Below are 20278 nucleotides of genomic sequence, written 5' to 3' on the forward strand. Positions count from 1 at the left end.
GCATCTGCTGGCGGGTTTGAACTCGCTGTCTGCTCGTAGGGTTATTGGAAAGCAACTGGCTCCTCGGGATTCCTTGCCTAATCAGAGGTGTTACCTCCTCCTTCTTCCCCCAGTGTCTCTTGACATCATTTCATCCATCAGAGTTTCAGAGGAAAAAAAACACCAACCAAAGCAGAACCCACCCAGTCTGAGAGCAGCCCACACCAGCCCCTCAGTTTTGCCGTGACTGCAGGGAAGAGCTGGATCGGGGCAAAGATGAAGGATGGGAGCGGGGCTGAACTCCACGTCCTGAGGGATTTGGTGCAGGGCGAACCGAGAGGAATCCCGAGCGATGCACTAACCGGCATCCCCCGTATCCCGGCAGGGGATCAGTAAGCCCCGCGATTGCGCGTGGGGATGCGAAGGTGCTTATCCCGCGGGAAAGAAGTAACCCTCGAGGTGCGTTTTCCCCTGCTCGTCCTTGTTGCTCCATGGGATTTCTTCTGTCCCCCGCAACTGACCTGATGTGGACCGAAGCGTTTCTAACATGAACTTTTTCCCTGGGATCTGGTGGTCTCTTCCCTTGGTCTTGGTCTGGGCGACCCCACCAGTCACCTCCTCATGGTGGTAAGCTGTGCAATTCCAGAAATTTTTATTTGCTCTTGGGGAAGGTGGGGTCGGATTAATTGTGAATTAGGGGAGGTGGGGGAAGCCTCTCCCTCTTAGTCTCGCAGAAGCGGAGCTCGCCTGCTGCCAGCTGCTCCGGTCCAGAGAGTCCGGGCTTAAAGCGAGAGGGTTTAGACGATCCCGGCACCTCCTTCCACACCCCGTCCCCGCTCTCCGACCTCCTCCTCCTCCGCATAAGCACAGCGAACTGCGGGGGCTACCCGGAGCTTTTGGCAGCGGTGCGGGGGGAACGGGCACGGCCCGGCGGGCGCTGCCCGGGGCGGCGGAGGGAGCGGGAGGAGGGCGGGCAGGCTGCGGGGGAATCCGCCCGAGGGGCGCGGGCGAAGCGCCGCTGCTGGCAGCCGCCCCTCCGCGCCCCGGCGGCGCTGGGAATTGGCTACAGCGGCGCTACTTTTTAATTATTAATTTATTTTCCCCTTCTTCCTCGTCCTCCCTCGCCCCTCCCTCCTTCACTGTTTCTCCTCGCTGAACTGCAGGCTGCCAGGGCAGAGGGCTGAGAGCCCGGCTTCAAGCGGCAGTCCATGTGGGCGTGGGGCGTTTCAGGCAGTTCGCTGCAAAAACGCGTTAGAATGGAAACAAAAACCTGCCCCTCAGACTGGGGACCTCAACCAAGCCCAGGCTGGAAAGTCTTGGTGTAGGAGAGGAGGCTTAAACCCGTTCTTGTAATCCTGGGGAACACATTTAACCTTGACTGGCTGACGCGCTATCAAAGCCCAATTTATCAGACTGAGCACGTTTCAATAAAATTACTATATTATGTCCTTAGTCGTATAAACGTTATTTATAGCGATGGCTTTTTGTCATGGTGTCTTCTAAATGCCACTTAACTATATATTTTTGGAAGTCACGTTTTTAACGATTTTATGATCGTATAAAATAATGAAAATTCAAGAAAAGGACGTTTTCTTCTGTTTGATCCCTTCAAAAGACACCTATAGAAGTTTGGATTTTATGAAACGTACCTTTCGAAGCGTTTCAGGACTAATAGAGACCATCTGGATACAGATGATGTAATTTAAATTTTTCAAGCTTTTTTTTTCTCTCTCTTTTTTTTTTTAAGTACTGCACGGAGCTGCAATAGCTGGGCTTGGGGTTCTCCTGAATGCTTAACGTTATTTAAAAAAACACAGGAACGATGACTAATTGTAAAGGATTTCCACCAAAAAGGCAGAGGTAGCTGCAGCTCAGGACCCGCCAGAGGAAGGCTTCGGGGCGCTGAGGAGCCTCCTTCCCTCGCAGTCGGTGCACGGGGTTGGGCGCGGGCCCCGGTGCTGCGGGCCCCGGTGCTGCGGGCCCCGGTGCTGCGGGCCCCGGTGCTGCGGGCCCCGGTGCTGCGGGCCCCGGTGCTGCGGGCCCCGGTGCTGCCCTGCCCCTTCCCTCCCGCAGGTACATGGGCGCCGTGGGCTCGTCTCGGGTGATGTGCGACAACGTGCCGGGCCTGGTGAGCCGGCAGCGGCAGCTGTGCCGGCGGCACCCCGAGGCCATGCTCTCCATCGGGCGCGGCGTGGCCGCCTGGACGGCCGAGTGCCAGCACCAGTTCCGCCGGCACCGCTGGGACTGCAACGCCCTGGAGCGGGGGCAGCGCCTCCTCGGCCGCGTCCTGCTGCGCAGTGAGTCCGCACTGATGACAGAGGGGCTCCCCCGGGCTGGGGTGGGGCCTGCGGCCTCCGCGCCCTCGGGCCGAGGGTGAAAGGGGGTTTGGGGAGTCGGCTTGAGCGTCCGAGAGTTCCTCATAGTGGTAACAGGGGCTGCTCTGGGGCTGGCACCTCCTGAGCAGCGTGCGGGAACGGTGAGAAGCAGTGACCGTCCTCCTGTACTCCTCCTGTACCCTTGGTCTTAGGAAGGGTGAAGCTTGGTTTTGCATTTCAGGAGGAAAGGAAGAGTTATTTTATGGTCTCACGGGCAGCAGAACACGTTATATGATAACGTAAAGGTCCGTATTGCTTAAAAATGTGTATCAAAGCAGGGAGACTATGTGGGGTTTTGTCATATTAGGGGCTGGCTCTGTATTTCCCGATTTTTTTTTTTTTTTCCCCGTGCATAATAGATATCAAACTCATATATTAAGGCCTACAGGGAAATTGAGGGATCAGAATGTTGCAGCAGGACAGAAGACTTTCCATCACAGCCCAGCCTCACTCGGGGTGGGGCGTGCTGGAAGGGGCAGCTCAAGAGCCAACAGGTGCGTTGGGATGGCAGGGGACGATCCCTCCTGCAGGCCGATTCCCGCTGGAGCATTTCGCCGGGAAAGCGCAGCAGCTGGGTGCAGTCCCTCCAGGGCTGTGCTGCCTGCAGGGTGAGGGGCAGCACTGTCCTCCAGGCACTGCGACATTTCAGGTCAGGCTGCGGGGGAGAGAGGGGCAGGGCACACACCTCTGATAGAGGTGAGCCAGGCTTGTGCGGACCCCGAGCACCTGAGCACTACACTGTGCTTCCCGTTCTGAAGGGAGGATGGTTGAGCAGGGTGGTGTTGCCATCTAAAGGTCGGAGTAAGGCATCTAGTAGTCTTCAAATCTCAAATGTGGCCCTTTCGACTTCGAAGAAATGGCTGGGATTTGTTTCTGTGCGCTGCAGCCGTTTCCACCAAGTGCCACACCCTGCGCACATGGCCTGCCTTGGTGCACAGCCAGTGGCTGACCCCGCCCTGGCACTTGTGTCCCTGGAATGTCCCCGGCATCATTCTGAGCTGTGGGCAGCGTGGCGCTTGCAAGGAGGCGAGTAGGAAAGTACCCTAGGACCATTGCCCCACTGTGGGGATGGAGAGGAGGATGGCAGACACTGGGCACGCTGAGCCAAGCAGGGGGATTCTCATTCCGTGCTAGGTTCTGCTGCTGGGAAGCCCTTGGTTCCTGTAACAGCTTTGTGTTCCCTTAGCAATTTTTTGTAAGTAGCCAGAAACGTCACCCATAGGCTGTAGTTTTCAGTGAGGTTTGTCTGATATTCAGGAAAGCATGTTTGGCAGAACATAGCCTAGTAATGATGAGGCTATTTAATAAAAAAGGTAAAAATGCAGTTTTTCCAAAAGTGAAGTTTTTGCAGTTGGCTCATGTGCGAGAATGACAGCATTGGGCTTCTGAGCTCTGCACTGAGCCTGATCAGGCTGTGATTGCCACAGAAATGTAGTTTGATAGTGCTCTAATAAAATTGGTTAGTTCAATAAACTCAAAAAAACCTTTTCCAACAATGTCAAGTGTTTCTTTTTAATTGGCGCTTTACACATTTTTGATATTTCTGAATAAGTTTTCTCAGAAGTAGATCTTCAAAAGAGTGTGATTTTTAACAAGCCACGGCAACTTCTGCCTGATGTTGAAGGCAGTGCAGGGAAGGCATGGTTTGCCCAGGTTTTGTAAGTTTTTAGTTGCCATTTGCAAAAGGCTTGCCCAGCATATAGAAGTCCCGGGCCCATTTATAAGTTACACATACTGGCGATACTGCAATTGAAATACTAAATAATAAGTTCTGTCTTGTAATTCTGCCTCTACAAAAAGACCACAGTCAACATTTGTCTTTGGGGTCCTTTTTTACTATGCTAACATTACTTAAGGCTTACAAGGCCTGCAAAGAGGTCTCTTTCCCTGCAAGATGTCTTACATATTGTACAAAAATCTACTTGTCATTCTTACTATGCTAAAAACTTTGAAAGTAAGAAAATATTCCATTACCATAAACAGATTTGTGGCACTGTAATGTAGCTCTGTATTGTAAACTGTTACATCTTAAAATAAAAGCAGTTATTACACTGAAATAATGTACCTAATCACCTATGAGTAGGCATAGTCTAGAAATTCAGATGATCTTTGGTATAATAAAGTATTAGGAGATGGGAAAGCTGCCAGAGCAGCTGGCATGAAGAAGTCACAGCTGCCACACCAAATCCTGCCTCAAACATGACACAAGTGGTGCCATTGATTTAATGGAACTTATTTGTGTGAATTACAGCTATGGGCTTGATTCTTAGCAGAAAACCTAATATTAACTTATTTTTCAGAAAATAACACCCAAGTTTTCTCCCTAGCGTGTTTTAAACAGGAAAGTCTATTCCAAGCGCTTCTGGAGAGGAAAATCTAGTTTCAAGAGTTACTTGCAGTATTTTGCAGTGTACATGTTGTTTTAGTGTCCCTATTTAATAATTTCTTTAACTTATCTCTCCAATAGCACTTCATATATTCTTCTAAATTCACGTGATAGGAATACCAGCTGTCGTATACACATATCTGTACAAAACAACTGATCCATGAAAGATTATTAATCAATATCAGAAGCAAATGTTTAATGTTTTCCAACTCTAACACTATATTGATGAGCTTTTACCAGGGAGGGGTCCAAGTTTAAGCCATGACTAATTCTGGCTCCAGGGAATGTGTATTTGTGTGATTTCAGCCTAGTTTATCTTTTGCTCTGCAAAAAAGTCCAGGCTAACTGTCTGGATATAGGACAGCCACTCAAAGTAGCTACCCCAATGATATTTAAAGTGACTTTTTTTGTTTCAGGTAGTCGAGAATCAGCTTTTGTACACGCCATCTCCTCTGCTGGAGTTGTTTTTGCCATCACCAGGGCATGTAGCCAAGGGGAGCTGAAATCCTGCTCCTGTGATCCCAAGAAGAAAGGTGCTGCCAAGGACAGTAAGGGCCATTTTGACTGGGGTGGTTGCAGTGATAACATTGACTATGGCATTAAATTTGCCAGAGCCTTTGTGGACGCCAAAGAACGGAAAGGAAAGGATGCCAGGGCACTGATGAACCTTCACAACAACAGAGCTGGAAGGAAGGTGGGTGTCCATCCAATAGGTGCCTAGAGGTGTTCTTGCACAATTCTCTTGTGTCCGGGGCAGTTAATGCTTGGCCCTTGCTGTCTGATCTCAGCAGTTATGAAGAAATATGGGAACAGCTGGAGCCTGAGCTGCTGTTTCTTTCTCCCTTGGAGGTTCGGTGTGACAGAGATCTACAAACAGACTGAATTCAACTGCCTAGCAGTATTCCTGTTGGAGTCACTTCAGTTGCTCCTTGTGTGGGAAGTTAAGCAGGAGTCTAAGCTGCAGGATTGGTTTGGATGGAGGTTTTGTTTTGAGCCTAATTCTTACATAAGCGGGAGTTTTATTTTTGGTTAATACAGAATGCAAATTCCTCAGAGAGGCTGAAGATCACACTCAAGAACAGGCTAGACAAAGAGTAAATTCAAGATAACTTTCAAGGGAAAAAAACCTATTCTGTCCATTTCTGTATATGTACGGTGAACTTAATCACAAAGTGAGCAGAGATAAAAGGTAATTACTTCACTTTTTAAGAAAATAAATCCAAAATACATGTCCTGCCAAAAGGCAATGGCCTTGGAGCATGACCTGCAACCCCTTTTCTAAATGTTGAATGAAAATACCATTCCTGAATTTCAACTAGAAGAGTCTTTGCTTCCACATCGTGCGTGAGTAGAAGGAGTAGTTGCCAGGTGTATTCTCCACCTCTGGTGCAAGGGCTGAGGAATATCTGCACTAACATTTTGTGGTGGTAGCTATAAAAAGTAAGAATAGTGCATGGAACTGGAATATGCTGTTTGACTGTTTAAAACATGTTAAAAATTTGCTGCTCCCATGACATCTGAAATAATGCAGAAAAAAAAAGTGCTAGACCAAGCACTTCTGGAGTTATTTGTAGGGAGTTTTTGTCTCTTATCTTGGTTTTCCTTAATGCATATTTCGTAGGAATTAAGTTGTTTGTATTCTGATCTTTTTTTTTTTGTACCAAAAGTAGATTATTTTCCTGAAAAGATTTTGTTTTTCAGCATGGTTCCTCCACCTGTTTATTGCCACCAGGTGTAATTAATATGTGATGGACACATGCAGTACTGTGATCATGTTTCTGTTGCTGTCCAAAAGAGGCTGAAGTCTACCACACAAACAAAGATTTTCTTAGAAATGTGGAGTAAGTTCCATGATGGGAAGTACCTTCTGTAGTATTTGAGCATCTTATTATTTTAAAGTTTTAAAAAACACCTCTGCCAAATACTAAGGTAGTACTGGTAAGGTAGATTTTTAGAACAATACCAAGACTTTTGATAAATATATTCAATTAAAAATAATGAATATGTTCTCATATGCTCTAGGACCTGCTTTATGGACAGAGGCACTGTTTTGTATTCACAGTGCAGTAGTGTAGGTTTAGCTTTGAAGGGATCAAAGCTTCAGCTGCCCTCAAGCCTGGCATTTTGACCTGGGTAAGACCATCTGTGCCCTTGGTTTTTACTTGCCCCCAGAAGGGGTGTTGATAGATTTCTTTTAAAACTAGACTATTCCAACTGTGTTAATTAAAAAATAAATAGGACAAATATTTACAATATTCCCATGTGAATCACAGAACATAATATGCTGCACATCAGCATAGGAATGTCACTGACATAAAAAGAGACCTGCATTCCTGTGTGCTTCTTCCACTATTCCAGCAAGTTGTTTTAAATATGCAAGTAGTTAAACTGATTTCTACTCAGATAATTAAAACCAAGCATCTGTGTAAATCCCAGATTTGTGATATGGCAGTGGAGTGGGGCTGTGGGAATGCCAGTGACTTCTTTGAAGTAGTCATATCATTTACAAGTTAGAAAGAAAATTAAAAATCCTTTGGTTTTATAGTACATTCTCACTTTATTACTAAGTGCTTGACTGAAAAGGGCTGCCCCACTGTGCATCAATCTCACTTCTAATCATGGAGCTTTCCTCTCTCTTACCTTCCTCCCATGATAACATTCCTCTTTTGCAAACTCTAAAAAGTTCATATTTCATGAACCCTCAAGGCATAATATTTACAGATCAAATATCCATATCTACACAATTAGGAATGAATTATTTACTGTCTATGAACCCATCTGTTGTTCTCCAACATCATACAGATATCTTAAATGTCTGAGATTAAGCTGAAATGTCTTTAATGCTATCCAGATGTTAAATTAATGATAAGGGTGATCTCTCCAATGCAAACTAATGAAGGTCTTATTCTAAAATGTTTGTTAAAAGCTGTATAAACATTTTAAGTATACTGTGTTTTAAAATTCTGCATAGATCTGATGTCTAGCACAGGTACAATGCTTTACACAGTCTTTAAAAAATAATTTAAATATTAAATGCCTATGAATTTCTGGGCAATATCAGAAAGGCTGATCAGGGTAAAGGACAACTTCATGAAGATGAGCTGGTCAGAGGATCAGCACGGCGATCCTGCAGCTGCACAATGGGGAAAGGATGCACCTTGGCCTCCCAAGGGCCTGAAGAATTCTGGCCATTTCTGATCATTTCCTCCTGTCCAGTCTGTGTCCTAGCACTGTAGATCACACCAATCCTTGGGATGAGTGGCAGGAGCAGGAAGGTAAGCCTGCCAGCTGGAGGGGTGTGTACACGGTGAGTCAGGCAACCAGAGCAGACCAACCACATGGGGATGACTTGATGCTACCAGTGGGTGTCACTACAGACCGTGATTTGGAGACCCTTCGCAGGCCTGGCACTACAGGATGGATAGAAAAGGGCTGAGAAGCAATTCATGACACTTAGTTTTACCTGTGTATATTTATATTTACCTGTGCATTTCTAAACAGGCTGTGAAGCGGTTTTTGAAACAGGAGTGCAAATGTCATGGTGTGAGTGGATCGTGCACTCTAAGGACCTGCTGGCTGGCCATGGCAGACTTCAGGAAAACAGGAGATTATCTGTGGAAGAAATACAATGGAGCAATTCAGGTGGTCATGAATCAAGATGGCACGGGTTTCACTGTGGCTAATAAGAAGTTTAAGAAACCAACTAAGAATGACCTGGTATACTTTGAGAGCTCTCCAGACTACTGTATCAGGGACAGGGATGTAGGTAAGCCTCTATCGTTACATGTGAATGCTTTTATTTAAGATATTTGTACTTCTAAGGTAAAAACTATAATTTTATTGAGAGTGTGTCTCTCTGTATATACATATATATATATATATATATATATATATGTCCATGACAACCACCACATTTTCTGAAGAGTTGTGCCAGCCCCCATGGGAAGAGATAAAGTATTGGTGCTGCTATTAACGCTGGATTTTTCTGCTTCAGAGATTTGATAGAGATACACTTAGTATTACAGAATTCAAGGCATTGCCAAGTACCAGGAATCCTGCTAACGGCTCTTGACCATGCATGGCATTTCCTGATGTGGGAATTAAAAACTGGCAACTAGAAAACCATAAATTTGGAAAAGAGAGGCAGACTGAGTAATGGATGAGAGAAGTTGTGGAACTAATTAATAGGTTGTATAACGGACCAGACTGCACCCCAAATGACAAATCCGTAAGTATCTGGATAGCAATGCAGCTCAACTCTTTTTGGAACTGCTGCATGTTTACAATCCAAGTTTGCTTGGAATAAACATTGCAAAGCAGCTGTACTTAAATAAGAACAATATGTGAATTCCTGGTCATGTACTGTTGACTTCAATGAATCCAGAATTTCATCCTGTGCAATTTACATTGTACAGTGTTTCTGGTTAGTTGAGTCAACAACATAATTTTAAATGTTGTTTATTTTTTTGGCAGGTGATGTTTATTACCTGCACTAGCACATACCATCTTTGAATAGTGGCTGATACTGCAAAGTCTAATCCAAGTGAATAAATGGATATATTGTGGCATCATGCAGAGATTAATTTTGCAGACTAGGATTTTTTCAAAACATTTCTCTCTTGATGTTGCCTTGTTTATTGTAAAAACCATTCTTTCTTTTCCTCTAGAAGAGGAACTTGTATACTATGCAATTCTATGTCAAAAAACCGTTCAATAATCTCTCTGTACTAAGCCTAATCTCATCTGTCAGTCTTGTTATTGTGGAGGAGAGTGGGCATTTTTCACCACTGTGTATCCTGTGCATTTGCCAGATGCTGACAAGCCTGCCCAGAGATGGCAAAGTCTAACATGTTCTTTGGCTCAGCTCAGTATAATGCTGCAGTTGAGGTGATGTTTCTTTACTGGCCAGAATTCAGAGAATGTGGCTGTTTGCAAGAGCATTTTTTTAGAAAACTGCAGTAAACCTTTTGATGGGATGTGGGATGCCCTGCTGCTTGCATGGAGCAAAGAAAGAACCACACAAACAAAACCTGATCTGGCTTTGAGGGAGATGATTTTGGCAACTGCACCACATTTTTTTCATTATTTTGGCTTGCCCTGTTGAGCATTGCAGAGTGCCAGCCCTGTTAAATGACTGCAAATGAAATGAGATTATGCAAGTCTGAGTTTGGAAATAGGTGGGGAGCTTCTCAGTGTCAGCTGAATTTATTAGCACAGTGTTTTAGTATGTCCTTGAATACAGTTCTGCCTTTCATTCTCCAGGGAATTCAAGTGACTTAGTGTTTCAGGAAAAAAAATTATCTTGAGGTTGTTTAGTATTGGAGCTGAATGAAGGATTCACAGAGCAAACCTTATGAAACATCATGACTTGACCAGGAGACAACTCCAAACTGTATGGTGTCCAAGCCAGTGTCCTGTGTGGCTTGGTTGTGCTAACACATAGGACCTAGTGAGTTAAAAGTGCTCAAGGATTCTGCCATCAGCACCCTACCTAGGAAAAAAGCAGATACCTTCTCTTTCCCCACTGGAGCTTCCACCCTGGGTCCAGTGTTCAGTCTCAGGAGGCACCTGGATGTACATACATGGAACAACCCAAAACATGGTTTGGTTGGGGTTTTTGTTTTTTTTTACTCTCTAGAAAGGAAAAGAGGAGTAATGCATTTCAGCAAGGATATGGTATGGAAAATCACTTATAGTAACACAATAGCAAGATAATGTAATAGCCTGACCACCTCTTTCCATGCCTTAAAATTTCATGAAGGACCAAATGAAGATTTTTCAGAAGTGTTCAGAATTCATTTAACCGTGCACACATAACTGTGCTGAAATAATTTTTGCTCACAATTTCGTACTCAAAATTTGATAGAAACAGAGATAGAACATCCAGAGAGATTTTAAAAATCATCCTAAGTAAAACTGTTGTTTTTATCAACACATGGCCATCTCTTCAGAGCTGGCCTGGGAAATCCCAGCCCCTCCAGACAAATCTGCCTCCAATGTGTACTGTTTGATCTTTCAAGCCCTTCTGTGCTGGGTGTTGTCCATACCATCCAGTAGCTTCAGAGCTACTTTAGTGGTGAACATCTCCTTTAATTATTTTTTCCCCAAGAACACTCTTCAGGAAATTGTCCTTGGGGATTTCACTGGTTTTGCACTTTTTTTTTTTTTTTTTTTTTTTTTTTTTTTTTTTTTGCTTTTATTTGTGTATGTGTCTGTGAAAGTCTAATAATGGATGTTATTGCTTGACACCAGATTTTAATCAATAGAAGTAGAAAGAAAAAGCTCTCATTATATACTAATAAATACATTTTAGAGCTTTAAGAATAGAAATAAAATACTTTTCAACATAATACATGTTGACTTCCAAAAATAACTGCAAACCAAGAAGGACTTGATGTACAGGCTGTGAAGTTGGCAGTGTGAAAAGCTGTGGATGTTTTGGCAGGTAAAATGTGTGTAGGCATGGCAATTCCAACATTTGTAATGAAAACAGAGGTTGTACAAAACCTTTTTACAAGTTAGAACCTACTCCTGCCTCGTAAGTGCTGAGGATGTGCACTGCAGGCAGCAGGCAGAAAACTTTGCCTTATTTTGTGCAGTCTTCTGCTGCTCCCTTCATCCCTCAGGCATGCCAAGGAGCACAGTAACTTGTCTGGCTCCTCACTGAAGGTTATTATTAATTTTCTTTCTCACTAGAGAAGCTGCAGAGATTCTGAAGATGCTGTTTGAACTTTTAAAAAAGGTTGATTTTGCTCAAAAACCAAGCCTTTATATGAGCTTGTTTTCACTTCCATCACAGTCTGTGGATAATTAGGTCCTGTCCTATCCTGTCCTAGTTGTGTAGGAAATGTTGATGTTTTGTGGTCAGCATCAGATGATAACAGTTTCTGACTGTCTGTTAGTGGCTGAAATAATTTTGTTTTTGAAGCTGCTGGAAAAACTGTTGAAAGCAGTGGGTGCATCCTGCTTAGGTTGTCCTTTAGTGCTGTGTGATTTCCCCTTACATCTGGAAATAAGAACATTGGACTTGGAAACTAACTTGTGCCTCAGCTGAGGAATGTGGTTCCTGATGGATATGGGGGAACATGGGGTCCTCCTTCACCCCCAGCTGCCAAATGACACGGCCCCACTCTGCTCCTGGTTGGGAGTTGTGCTGAGGTGGAAAAGCTTTGCTTTTCCTCCAGTGATGCGAATTCCTGATACACAGTGTTTATTGTGTGGGTCACAAGCTTGGCCTTCGTACTGATTTTTTGGTTTGAACAGAGAGCAGGCCAAGTGCCTTTAAAAGTTCTTCACTGAATCAATAAGTTTGGAAAAGATCTCTGAGATCATCATGTCCAATCTTTGAGTGAACACCACAAAGTAGATCATGCACTTAGTGCCACACCAAATCTTTCCTTAAACATCTCCAGAGCCAGTGACTCCACCCCCTCCCTGGGAAATCCATTGCAATGTCTAATAACCCTTTCTGTGAATTTGTTTGTATTTTGCACAGTCTGGGATGTGATGCATATTGCTGTGGGCTGACACAAACAGCAGAACTTACATTCAGATATCCCACCTGTTTGTTCAGCATCACGGATGGAGGAGAGTGTGATGGCTGGGAGGCAGGATCTAGGTTTTTCTCTGCCACAGGCTTCCTGTGGGACCACAGGTGCATCATGTAGTTCTGCATTCCCCTGACTCTTCAGCCTTGCCTAGACTGGGGGCACTGGGTGCCACTGGAAATCTCTCTTCCGCCATCAAGGAGTGATTCCTGAAAATAGATCTGGGAAAGGCCTCTTGGCATCACTGCATATGCCTGTTATGCTAGTTGTCCTGGTGCAGCTGGCTCTGCAGGGACTGAGAGCTTGCTGGGGTGCATGTGGGTCACTGCTGGGATACTTCTCCTTCCTGGGCCTTCCTGCAGAGGATCCAGGTGCCAGCACCAGCTATAGGGACACTAGGCCAGGAGCAGGAGTTACTGCTGGTTTCCTGGCACAGGGTGTGCCTGATGCACCACATCACTGGTTGTCACAACCAACTGAGATGCTCCCCCAGATATCAGAGGCTTACTTTAAGGTGCTGTTCAGCCATCTCCCCAAGTATGCTATGCAGAACATTGGTCCATAGGCAGCAGCATGAACATGCTCAGAGCCCAAGGAGATTTGGGATTTATCAGGTTGCAGGTGCAGGAGCCTGTTTCTGGCTCCATTCAGTGTGTTTTATCTTCCCTCTGCCTGTTCCTTCTGGGGTGGCTCAGCCTGGCTGGCGCTGCAGCACCTTTGCAGCTCCAGATCCCTGGGGCAGGGCCAGAGGGTTCAGCTGATGGCAGCAGCTGGTAAGTAGCTCCAGGATGGGTGGCCAGGGGCACCTGTGCTGAGCCAGGGGGCCAGTGGCCACGAGCACCTTCTGCTCTGCCTGCAGCAGACAGAAACCAGCCATTCCATAGCGAAACTCTCCAGGTGTATACCTCTACCAATGAATATTTAAATATTTCAATAAATACAGGAATCTAGGCCATGGGAAGGCAGCTGAGATGTGTTATAGGGGCTGAAGCAGTTCTCCGGGACAGCAGTCGAAGACTGTCCTAAATTTGATGCAAAAAGAGGAAAATTTGCACCCCCATGGCTGAGACGCTGGATCATGTGTCAATCCCATGGAAAAACACAGGTGGAGAAGGCAACTTCAGTCCAGTTCCTGAGACCCCTTATTGCATTAGTGGTTTGGGGTCAGCCCCCATAAAGTATGAAGTCTTCCTGATGCTGAAAGGGGAGCAAGAGGTGGAGAGACAATGAAGACTTGTATGTTATAAACTGCTTTGAGACAGCAGCATCAGTGCATACAACCATAGGGGCAAAAAAAAAAAGGGAATTTATTCAGCATAAATTATTAATAATTGCAATTTAACTGCAGTTTACATTTTTATTAATGAAGATTGGTTTGCTATCCTATCTCATGCAAATTTTAATTAAAGTTTGCATGTATTTGTTTTCCTTAAGAAGGTAAATTGTTCGTGTTCAGTGTGCACCTGCAAATGCACATTGTAAAATATTTCCAGTTAATTTTCTGACAGTAGCTGTTACTTAGGGAATATTGCCTTGCCCAAGAAGAGAATGGAGTTGTACTCAGGTTTATGGAAATTGTCAGAAGAATGGGGTTTTTTTGTTGTTTTTGTTTTTTGTTTGTTTGTGTTTTTTTCCTGCATTTGATTCATTATGGCAATACATAGGAAATTAGGCGAGACAGTTAATTTTTATGAAGTTTTCAGATTGGTGGTAATAACCTATCAGCAGCTGTGGTATTGGTCCTAAAATGTACCCTAAAATCAGTTTTTGTTAGGTGAACAGTGGCTCCTCTGTGGTACGGTTACTGCTCAGACTAAGACATGCCTTGCAGAGCCATTTTGTGCCACGTGGATATAGGCACAGTCATTTCAGCCACTCCTTCTGAGTGCTTCAAGAACATGACAAGGTGTGGTATGGTTCCTCTCCCTCCTTCTGTCCACAGCAGGATATAATTTAGTTTCTTCTAATCTCATAATGAAAGGGGAAAAGAACTCTTGGCATTACCCCACAGAGATGAGAGGCACACAGAGCAGCAACTCTTCAGCTGATACCTGAACTGGTGGAATGGCACCCATGGGTGGACGAAGCAGCAGTGCCAAATGCTGCAAGACTTTAATCACTGGCAGCACAATTACTTAACCCATTGAGTCCCTCACAGCCACCAAAATCTTGTGGTCTTCTCTTTCCTAACCCCCTCCTGCACACCCAGAGCTCCTCAGCAAAGCCCACGAGATCCCGAGCACCATGAAGATGCTCCACCTGGGCATCCCATTTCAGACACTCTTGGGGGACTGGGTGCAGGGAGCAGGATTGTCTTGGGAAGGGTCTGCTCTCTGGAGGGAAAGAAAGTTTCAGGGAAAGAGTGATGGTATTAACATAATCAGGCAGGCCCTTGAAGTATTTAGTCCATTTTATACCTCCTCATCTCCAGGCTTGATTCCTAGGGGAAATACGATAGCAATTGTACCTTTACAGGCATTTCTCTGGCTTGATATTGAATCCTGGGTGATGTGATGTTAAAAGATCAAATACATAGCAAATTATGTCTCCTATACCTATTTTCATATGCTTGCTGTCTTTCCTTAAAACCCGCCTCCTGACCTTTGCAGCGTTCCCTTTGCAGGGTCCCTCGGGACAGCTGGTCGGGTGTGCAACCAAACCTCCCGTGGCATGGACAGCTGTGAAGTGATGTGCTGCGGGAGAGGCTACGACACCTCCCGTGTCAGCAGGATGACAAAATGCGAGTGCAAATTCCACTGGTGTTGTGCTGTGCGCTGCCAGGACTGCCTGGAAGTGGTGGACATTCACACCTGCAAAGCACCAAAGAGCGCTGGCTGGATTTCCCGGACATGACACACTGATGCTGAGGACCACAGCCTGGTCCATGCAGGGAATGCATCAGAGGTCTTTTTTACTTTTATACCTGTTTTGCCTTTGTTGTTCATTGCACAGAAGCTGCTGAAAAATCGATATAAACCCTGCAGCATTTACTTTGCATTTTTGCGTCACAGTGTTGCTGCAGAGTTGTCTCTGCATAAATTGATGCAGCTCTGGAAGGACGTACTTATGCCAAGACTCTTCCAACCACCATGTAACTCTCCTCCAGAATCCTTGTGGCAATTCATTCCTACTGTCAGGAACACAAGAAGATACAAAACATGGCACTTTTACAAGATCACCACCGCCAACTGCATGGGCTGGGCTTGCTCAAGCATCTTCTGAAGGATCTTGGGCAGGTCACAGTTGAGCCCTGGATACTGAATGGCTCAGGAATTTGAGCCATTGGTTGGTGATTTCCCCATTAAAGAAAATTTGCGGCCTGATTGGTGAAAAACTTTACTGGAAGGGTGTTTGTTCATCCCTTGTGGACTGGAGTTTCTAGTAAGGTGGCCACCTGAGGCCACCCTGGCCACCATTAGCACACTGTGGCTTCCCATGGGGCAAGGAGTTGGTTCATGGCCTAAAAAAAGGAAATTGCAGATGTATTCAGCCACAACACTTTGATGAACTATTAGAATGAAAGCAAATGTCTTCGTTACATGTTTGTGAAAACCTGCCTTAAAAGCTTTCAAAAAGTAATTAACTGCTGAGATTTTTTTTTTTTTTTCCCCTGACCTGAAGGATTGAAGAGAATGGTTTTTCACCCTAGTGAAAGCTGGGTACAGGACACTCAACTACCTAAAGTTTCCTCCTTTTCACATACACAATAGTGGAAAAATGTTTGTGAACAGTGATGGAGAAGGAAATGCCTTGCCTCAGTAACGACTTGGATTCTAAAGAAGTTATCAGTTTCTATGTTCTTCTAAAGTTAATAAATCTATTAAATGTGCTCAAAGTTATACTTTCCACTCAGATGGGGACACCCAAATTAGATTTTTTTCCCCGCATATTTCCTGAAAAACTGCATGCCTATGATTTGGAGCGTATTGGCTTGTGATGGAGGCAGTTACAGGTTGTGTCAGGTTCCTATGCTGGGCTGGGATCAGCACAAAACAACAAGCTGCTATTAAGATGTGCAGACCCAGAAATTGGAGCCTTGGTGGAGAGGAACTGGGTCTGAGAAGGACCAGCTGCCTCTCCTCAGGGCAGAGATCAGCAACATGAACCAAGAGAAAAATGGGTTCTGTGCCAGTAGTGTAAGGCGGCTCTGAGAAAGCACCCACAAAGAGTAGAGATAGGCAAAGTAATGAAAAAATAACGTAGAAAAAGGAAGTTGAATGAGTGCTAGAACACATTGTAGATGAAGGTAAAATTTCCATATGAAAACGAAATAGACTGGAAAAATGTTAGCAGGTATGAACAGTGCAGGAAAAAGTAATATCCAAGTAGCTAACCAAGGCAATAAAGTGAATACTCTGTGTATGTTTTGTTTTTGGAACTTTCTTAAAAGACTGTTTAAAAATAAGGGGGTTTGGCATTAAGTGCTCTTGAAGGAACAGTTATTTACATCTGCAAGGTTTTCATAAATGTTTGTATCACTAAAATTGGGAATTCATCTCCAGAAGGCAAAGCTGGTGTTAAAAGACTAGGAGGTTCCAGAAAGTTCTTTATTTGGGCAATAAGATAATGTTTCAGTTAGTGTATATGAAAATGATCATGGCTAGAGGTAACAATAATCACACTTCTATCTGTAAACCAACTGCTGGCAGGAACAGCCCTACCCACATGTCCATGCATGTGCAGTGTATGTATAATGTGTATATATGTACCCACAGGCAGCTCAGGGGTTATACTGCTGGCCTCTTCATTGCTGCCAATTCTGGCTCTGGGCTGGATAAGGAAAATTTCATACCTAATTGTATTTAAAGGTGAGCTCCAAGGAGAATTTTTATTGGGATTTCATTGTGAAATTAAATCCACATGTAGTTCGTAGCCTCAGCAATATCATACTTTAAGCCTTAAAGAATTTAAAAGCGGTATAATAATTTTTAACCTTTTAGAGCCTTTTTTTTTTTTAAGATTCAGGGAGCCTGAGTAGTCTAAAAGGTTACCTATTTAATAAAGCTGAAATTATTTTAATGGTCTGGAAAAAAGGCTCATTCTTACAAGCGAACTTGTTCTAGATAGTTGAATGAAGGGCAATGAAATCAGAACTCTTCTTATATCTGTTATTTATTTAATATTCCAGAAAATCAACTCATCTGAATTCCACAGTCCCAGATGAAGTGTTTCAGAGTCACTGTATTAGGAGTGTATTACCTTTTATTCCCCACCCCGGTCCTCTTCCACTAAGGCACATCTTCCTGTTCCAAACCTTCCTTTGTGTCAGAGCCTGTGGTTCCTGAAGGCTGGTGTTACCAGTAAGACCAGGAAGACGGGAGCATTGAGTCCCTTAGCCTTTTCAGTGTCCTTTGTCACCCTGTCCAGCAGCAAGCCCACCCAGGTGTGCACAGCAGGTTGATGTTCCCATTTTGTTCCCATATTGATAAACTGTGATGCAATGCCTGCATCAAAACCACTTGACCAGAGGAAATCCAGAATATTTCACAGCGTAACTCATGGGTAAGTGCTGAGCTGGCCACTTACTTGATGAGAGTTTTTTCTGTATTTATGGGGTTTTTGGGTTTTTTTTAAGAGCTCAGGGTCGACTTCTTACAGTTGTAGGCATTTCTGCCTCTTCCACAAAGAAATGCACTCCCAGAAACTTTTGCTATTTCTTAGTGGCAAAAGACACTCAGAGATGTAAATATTGCTTGGAAAGGCCCTTCCATGATCTTCAGTAAATCCAACAAGGAATGTAAGAGGGGAAAAAAAGAGGGAACCAAAAAAGAAGAAATAAGCATGGCAAATGAAATAATACTGTAGTTTTGTCCTATGGAATAAATTTACTAATGTATTTAGTCATGAAGAGGAAACGGCTGTCTCTAGGTAGACATTTTAGTGCCAGAATAATGTTAGCTGAGGCTAAAGGTTGTAGGATTATTTTTTAAAATATGCTATCCAATTTTCCTGAGGGAGTTTCCCCTAATTTGCTGCACGAACTCGGGATCTAGCAGTACCCTGAAATGCTGTTGTTCTGCCAAGCTTTTTGGGATTGTTTCCTCCCCACTGTTTTCAACAAACTTCACCCTAAAAAGTATGTTGCGCTGTTATAGGTGAAATCTCATTTTAAAAAGTTTAATTTTCTTTTACCACATGGAAAATGAGGAATGACTTACAAATGGTGGTGTATATTAGGGCATGTGGGCATTGAAGCTGTAGAGATTTCTGTTTTCCTTTCCTGGAAGAATATCTAAAACCAATCTGTGCATGTCATCCTGGCCTCCCATCCCTGTGTTAACTTCTTTGCAGATATGAATTAGAAATAAAATGCTGCATTTCTGGTACTGTGCTGCACAGCTGCTGAAGGGCATCCAGCCCAAACCACAGCTGTTGGTCACTGCCTGCAGGTTTCATGTCATGTCCAGCTTCTTGTGGAGCTCAGTGTATGGTGGTGAGAGGAAAGGAATGTTTGGGGATTAGTGAAGATCTGGATCTGGGGAGGGTGCTTCTGCTGAGAAAAAAACAGCTCTTACTCCAATGTGGCAGCACAAAGTGTACCAAGGCCTACTCTTCTCCATGGTGTTTGCCCTGCACCTGTTGGAAGGGCTTCAGAGGTGGTGGCTGCTTCCAAGGGCAGAAGTGGTTTTGTGGTTCCATGTCACAAAAGCCTTTAGGTTTTACCTGCCACTTCACATGATAGAAATGAACTTACTTTTTCATCAGAAAGACAGAGGCAGCTCATGGGCTGCAACCACAAATGTGATTTTGGGTTGTTTCTTTTGTGTAACAGCTTACTGGGGAAATGGATGCAACTTCATAAAGTTAAGATCTCTTTGTGAGAAAGAAGCAAATGCATATGAATCAATACACTGACAGCTTCCTCTGTGGTGGGAGCTGGGTAGGAGCCCTGCTGGAAGCTAGGTGGAACCAGGGCTACCTTCTATTCTGCTGTAACTGGGGCCACCTTACATTCTGCTGTAACTGGGGCCACCGAGATTTTCAGGGCTATCACAGGGCGACAGCCACACTGGGTGTGAAGAGGTGCATGTTGTGCGTGCAACAAGTGCAGCTTCCTTTGGATGTTTAGCTTCTGCAGGTTTCTTCAACATGGCAAAAACTTCTGATAATCTTCCTCCTTTCTGCTAGAGTAAGGACTTCCATGCTCTGAAAAAACAGTCTGTATGTTCAGCATACACACCAAATGATAAAAAAGAGAAAGCAGCACTAGAGAAAGCAGTAGCACTCCCTTTGGTGTAGCACTCACCTCTCTGAGTGCAGTTCCTGCCAGGGAGCAGCTGTAAATCTGTCCACTGGGAGGAAGGGACAGAAGGGGGCCAGCTTGACTTGACACTCCTGGGGGGAGTCTTCTCCTTTTTAGTTTTATGCAGGTTATTGTGTAAAGAGATAATGTGCATACAAATTCTATTAAATCGTCTTTAAAGAAGACAAAACAAAACAAAACAAAAACAAGCGAACAAAAAAACCACCCCAGGAACTGCTAATATTTGGAGTTAAAAAACTTATTTCACCACTAAATCTTAAGAAGAGTTATTATCTGAACCAGATTTCCATAAGGCTCATCTCTGCACTAAGCCACAGGCTTTCCATCATTATAATCATGGGCTGTGTTTGCTTTTTGATCTAAGTCATACTGAACTTCACAGGAAACATGTCAGAAGCAGCAAAGCCTAAGGCAATAAACTCTGGCCAATGAAATAGAAAATCCTTTTGTCTGATTTGCCTAGTCTTCCAGATACCTAGAACTATAATTAAAGGAAGATTTTTCTAGATAAAAAATTCAATGGAAAGAGAAATAAAATTGCATAAAGGTATTTTTGAATTACTAGATATTCCCCATAGCTGAAGGAAAGGATGTGATTCTTCCAGGAGTTAAGCATTCCTTTGTACCAGAGTATTACAGATAGTAATTCCCACATAGATAATAGTATCTCCAAACAGAAGGCCAAACTAGTACCTCAGCTGCTGACAAACATGGAGCTTTATATATA

At 44.1% G+C, this 20278-nt stretch overlaps 1 protein-coding gene across 1 annotated transcript; it reads left to right on the forward strand.

Moving 5' to 3' along the window:
- Positions 1-526: 526 nt before the first annotated feature.
- Positions 527-15181, forward strand: WNT2 (Wnt family member 2). The gene is made up of 5 exons (XM_062491076.1): positions 527-606; positions 2053-2276; positions 5157-5434; positions 8242-8506; positions 14911-15181. Exons 1-5 carry the CDS (start codon positions 527-529, stop codon positions 15138-15140), a joined length of 1077 nt encoding a protein of 358 aa, XP_062347060.1. The 3' UTR covers positions 15141-15181.
- The last annotated feature ends 5097 nt before the right edge of the window (positions 15182-20278 follow it).

This window comes from Cinclus cinclus, chromosome 4 (assembly GCF_963662255.1).
Source record: "Cinclus cinclus chromosome 4, bCinCin1.1, whole genome shotgun sequence".
In the NCBI taxonomy this organism is placed as follows: Eukaryota; Metazoa; Chordata; class Aves; order Passeriformes; family Cinclidae; genus Cinclus; species Cinclus cinclus.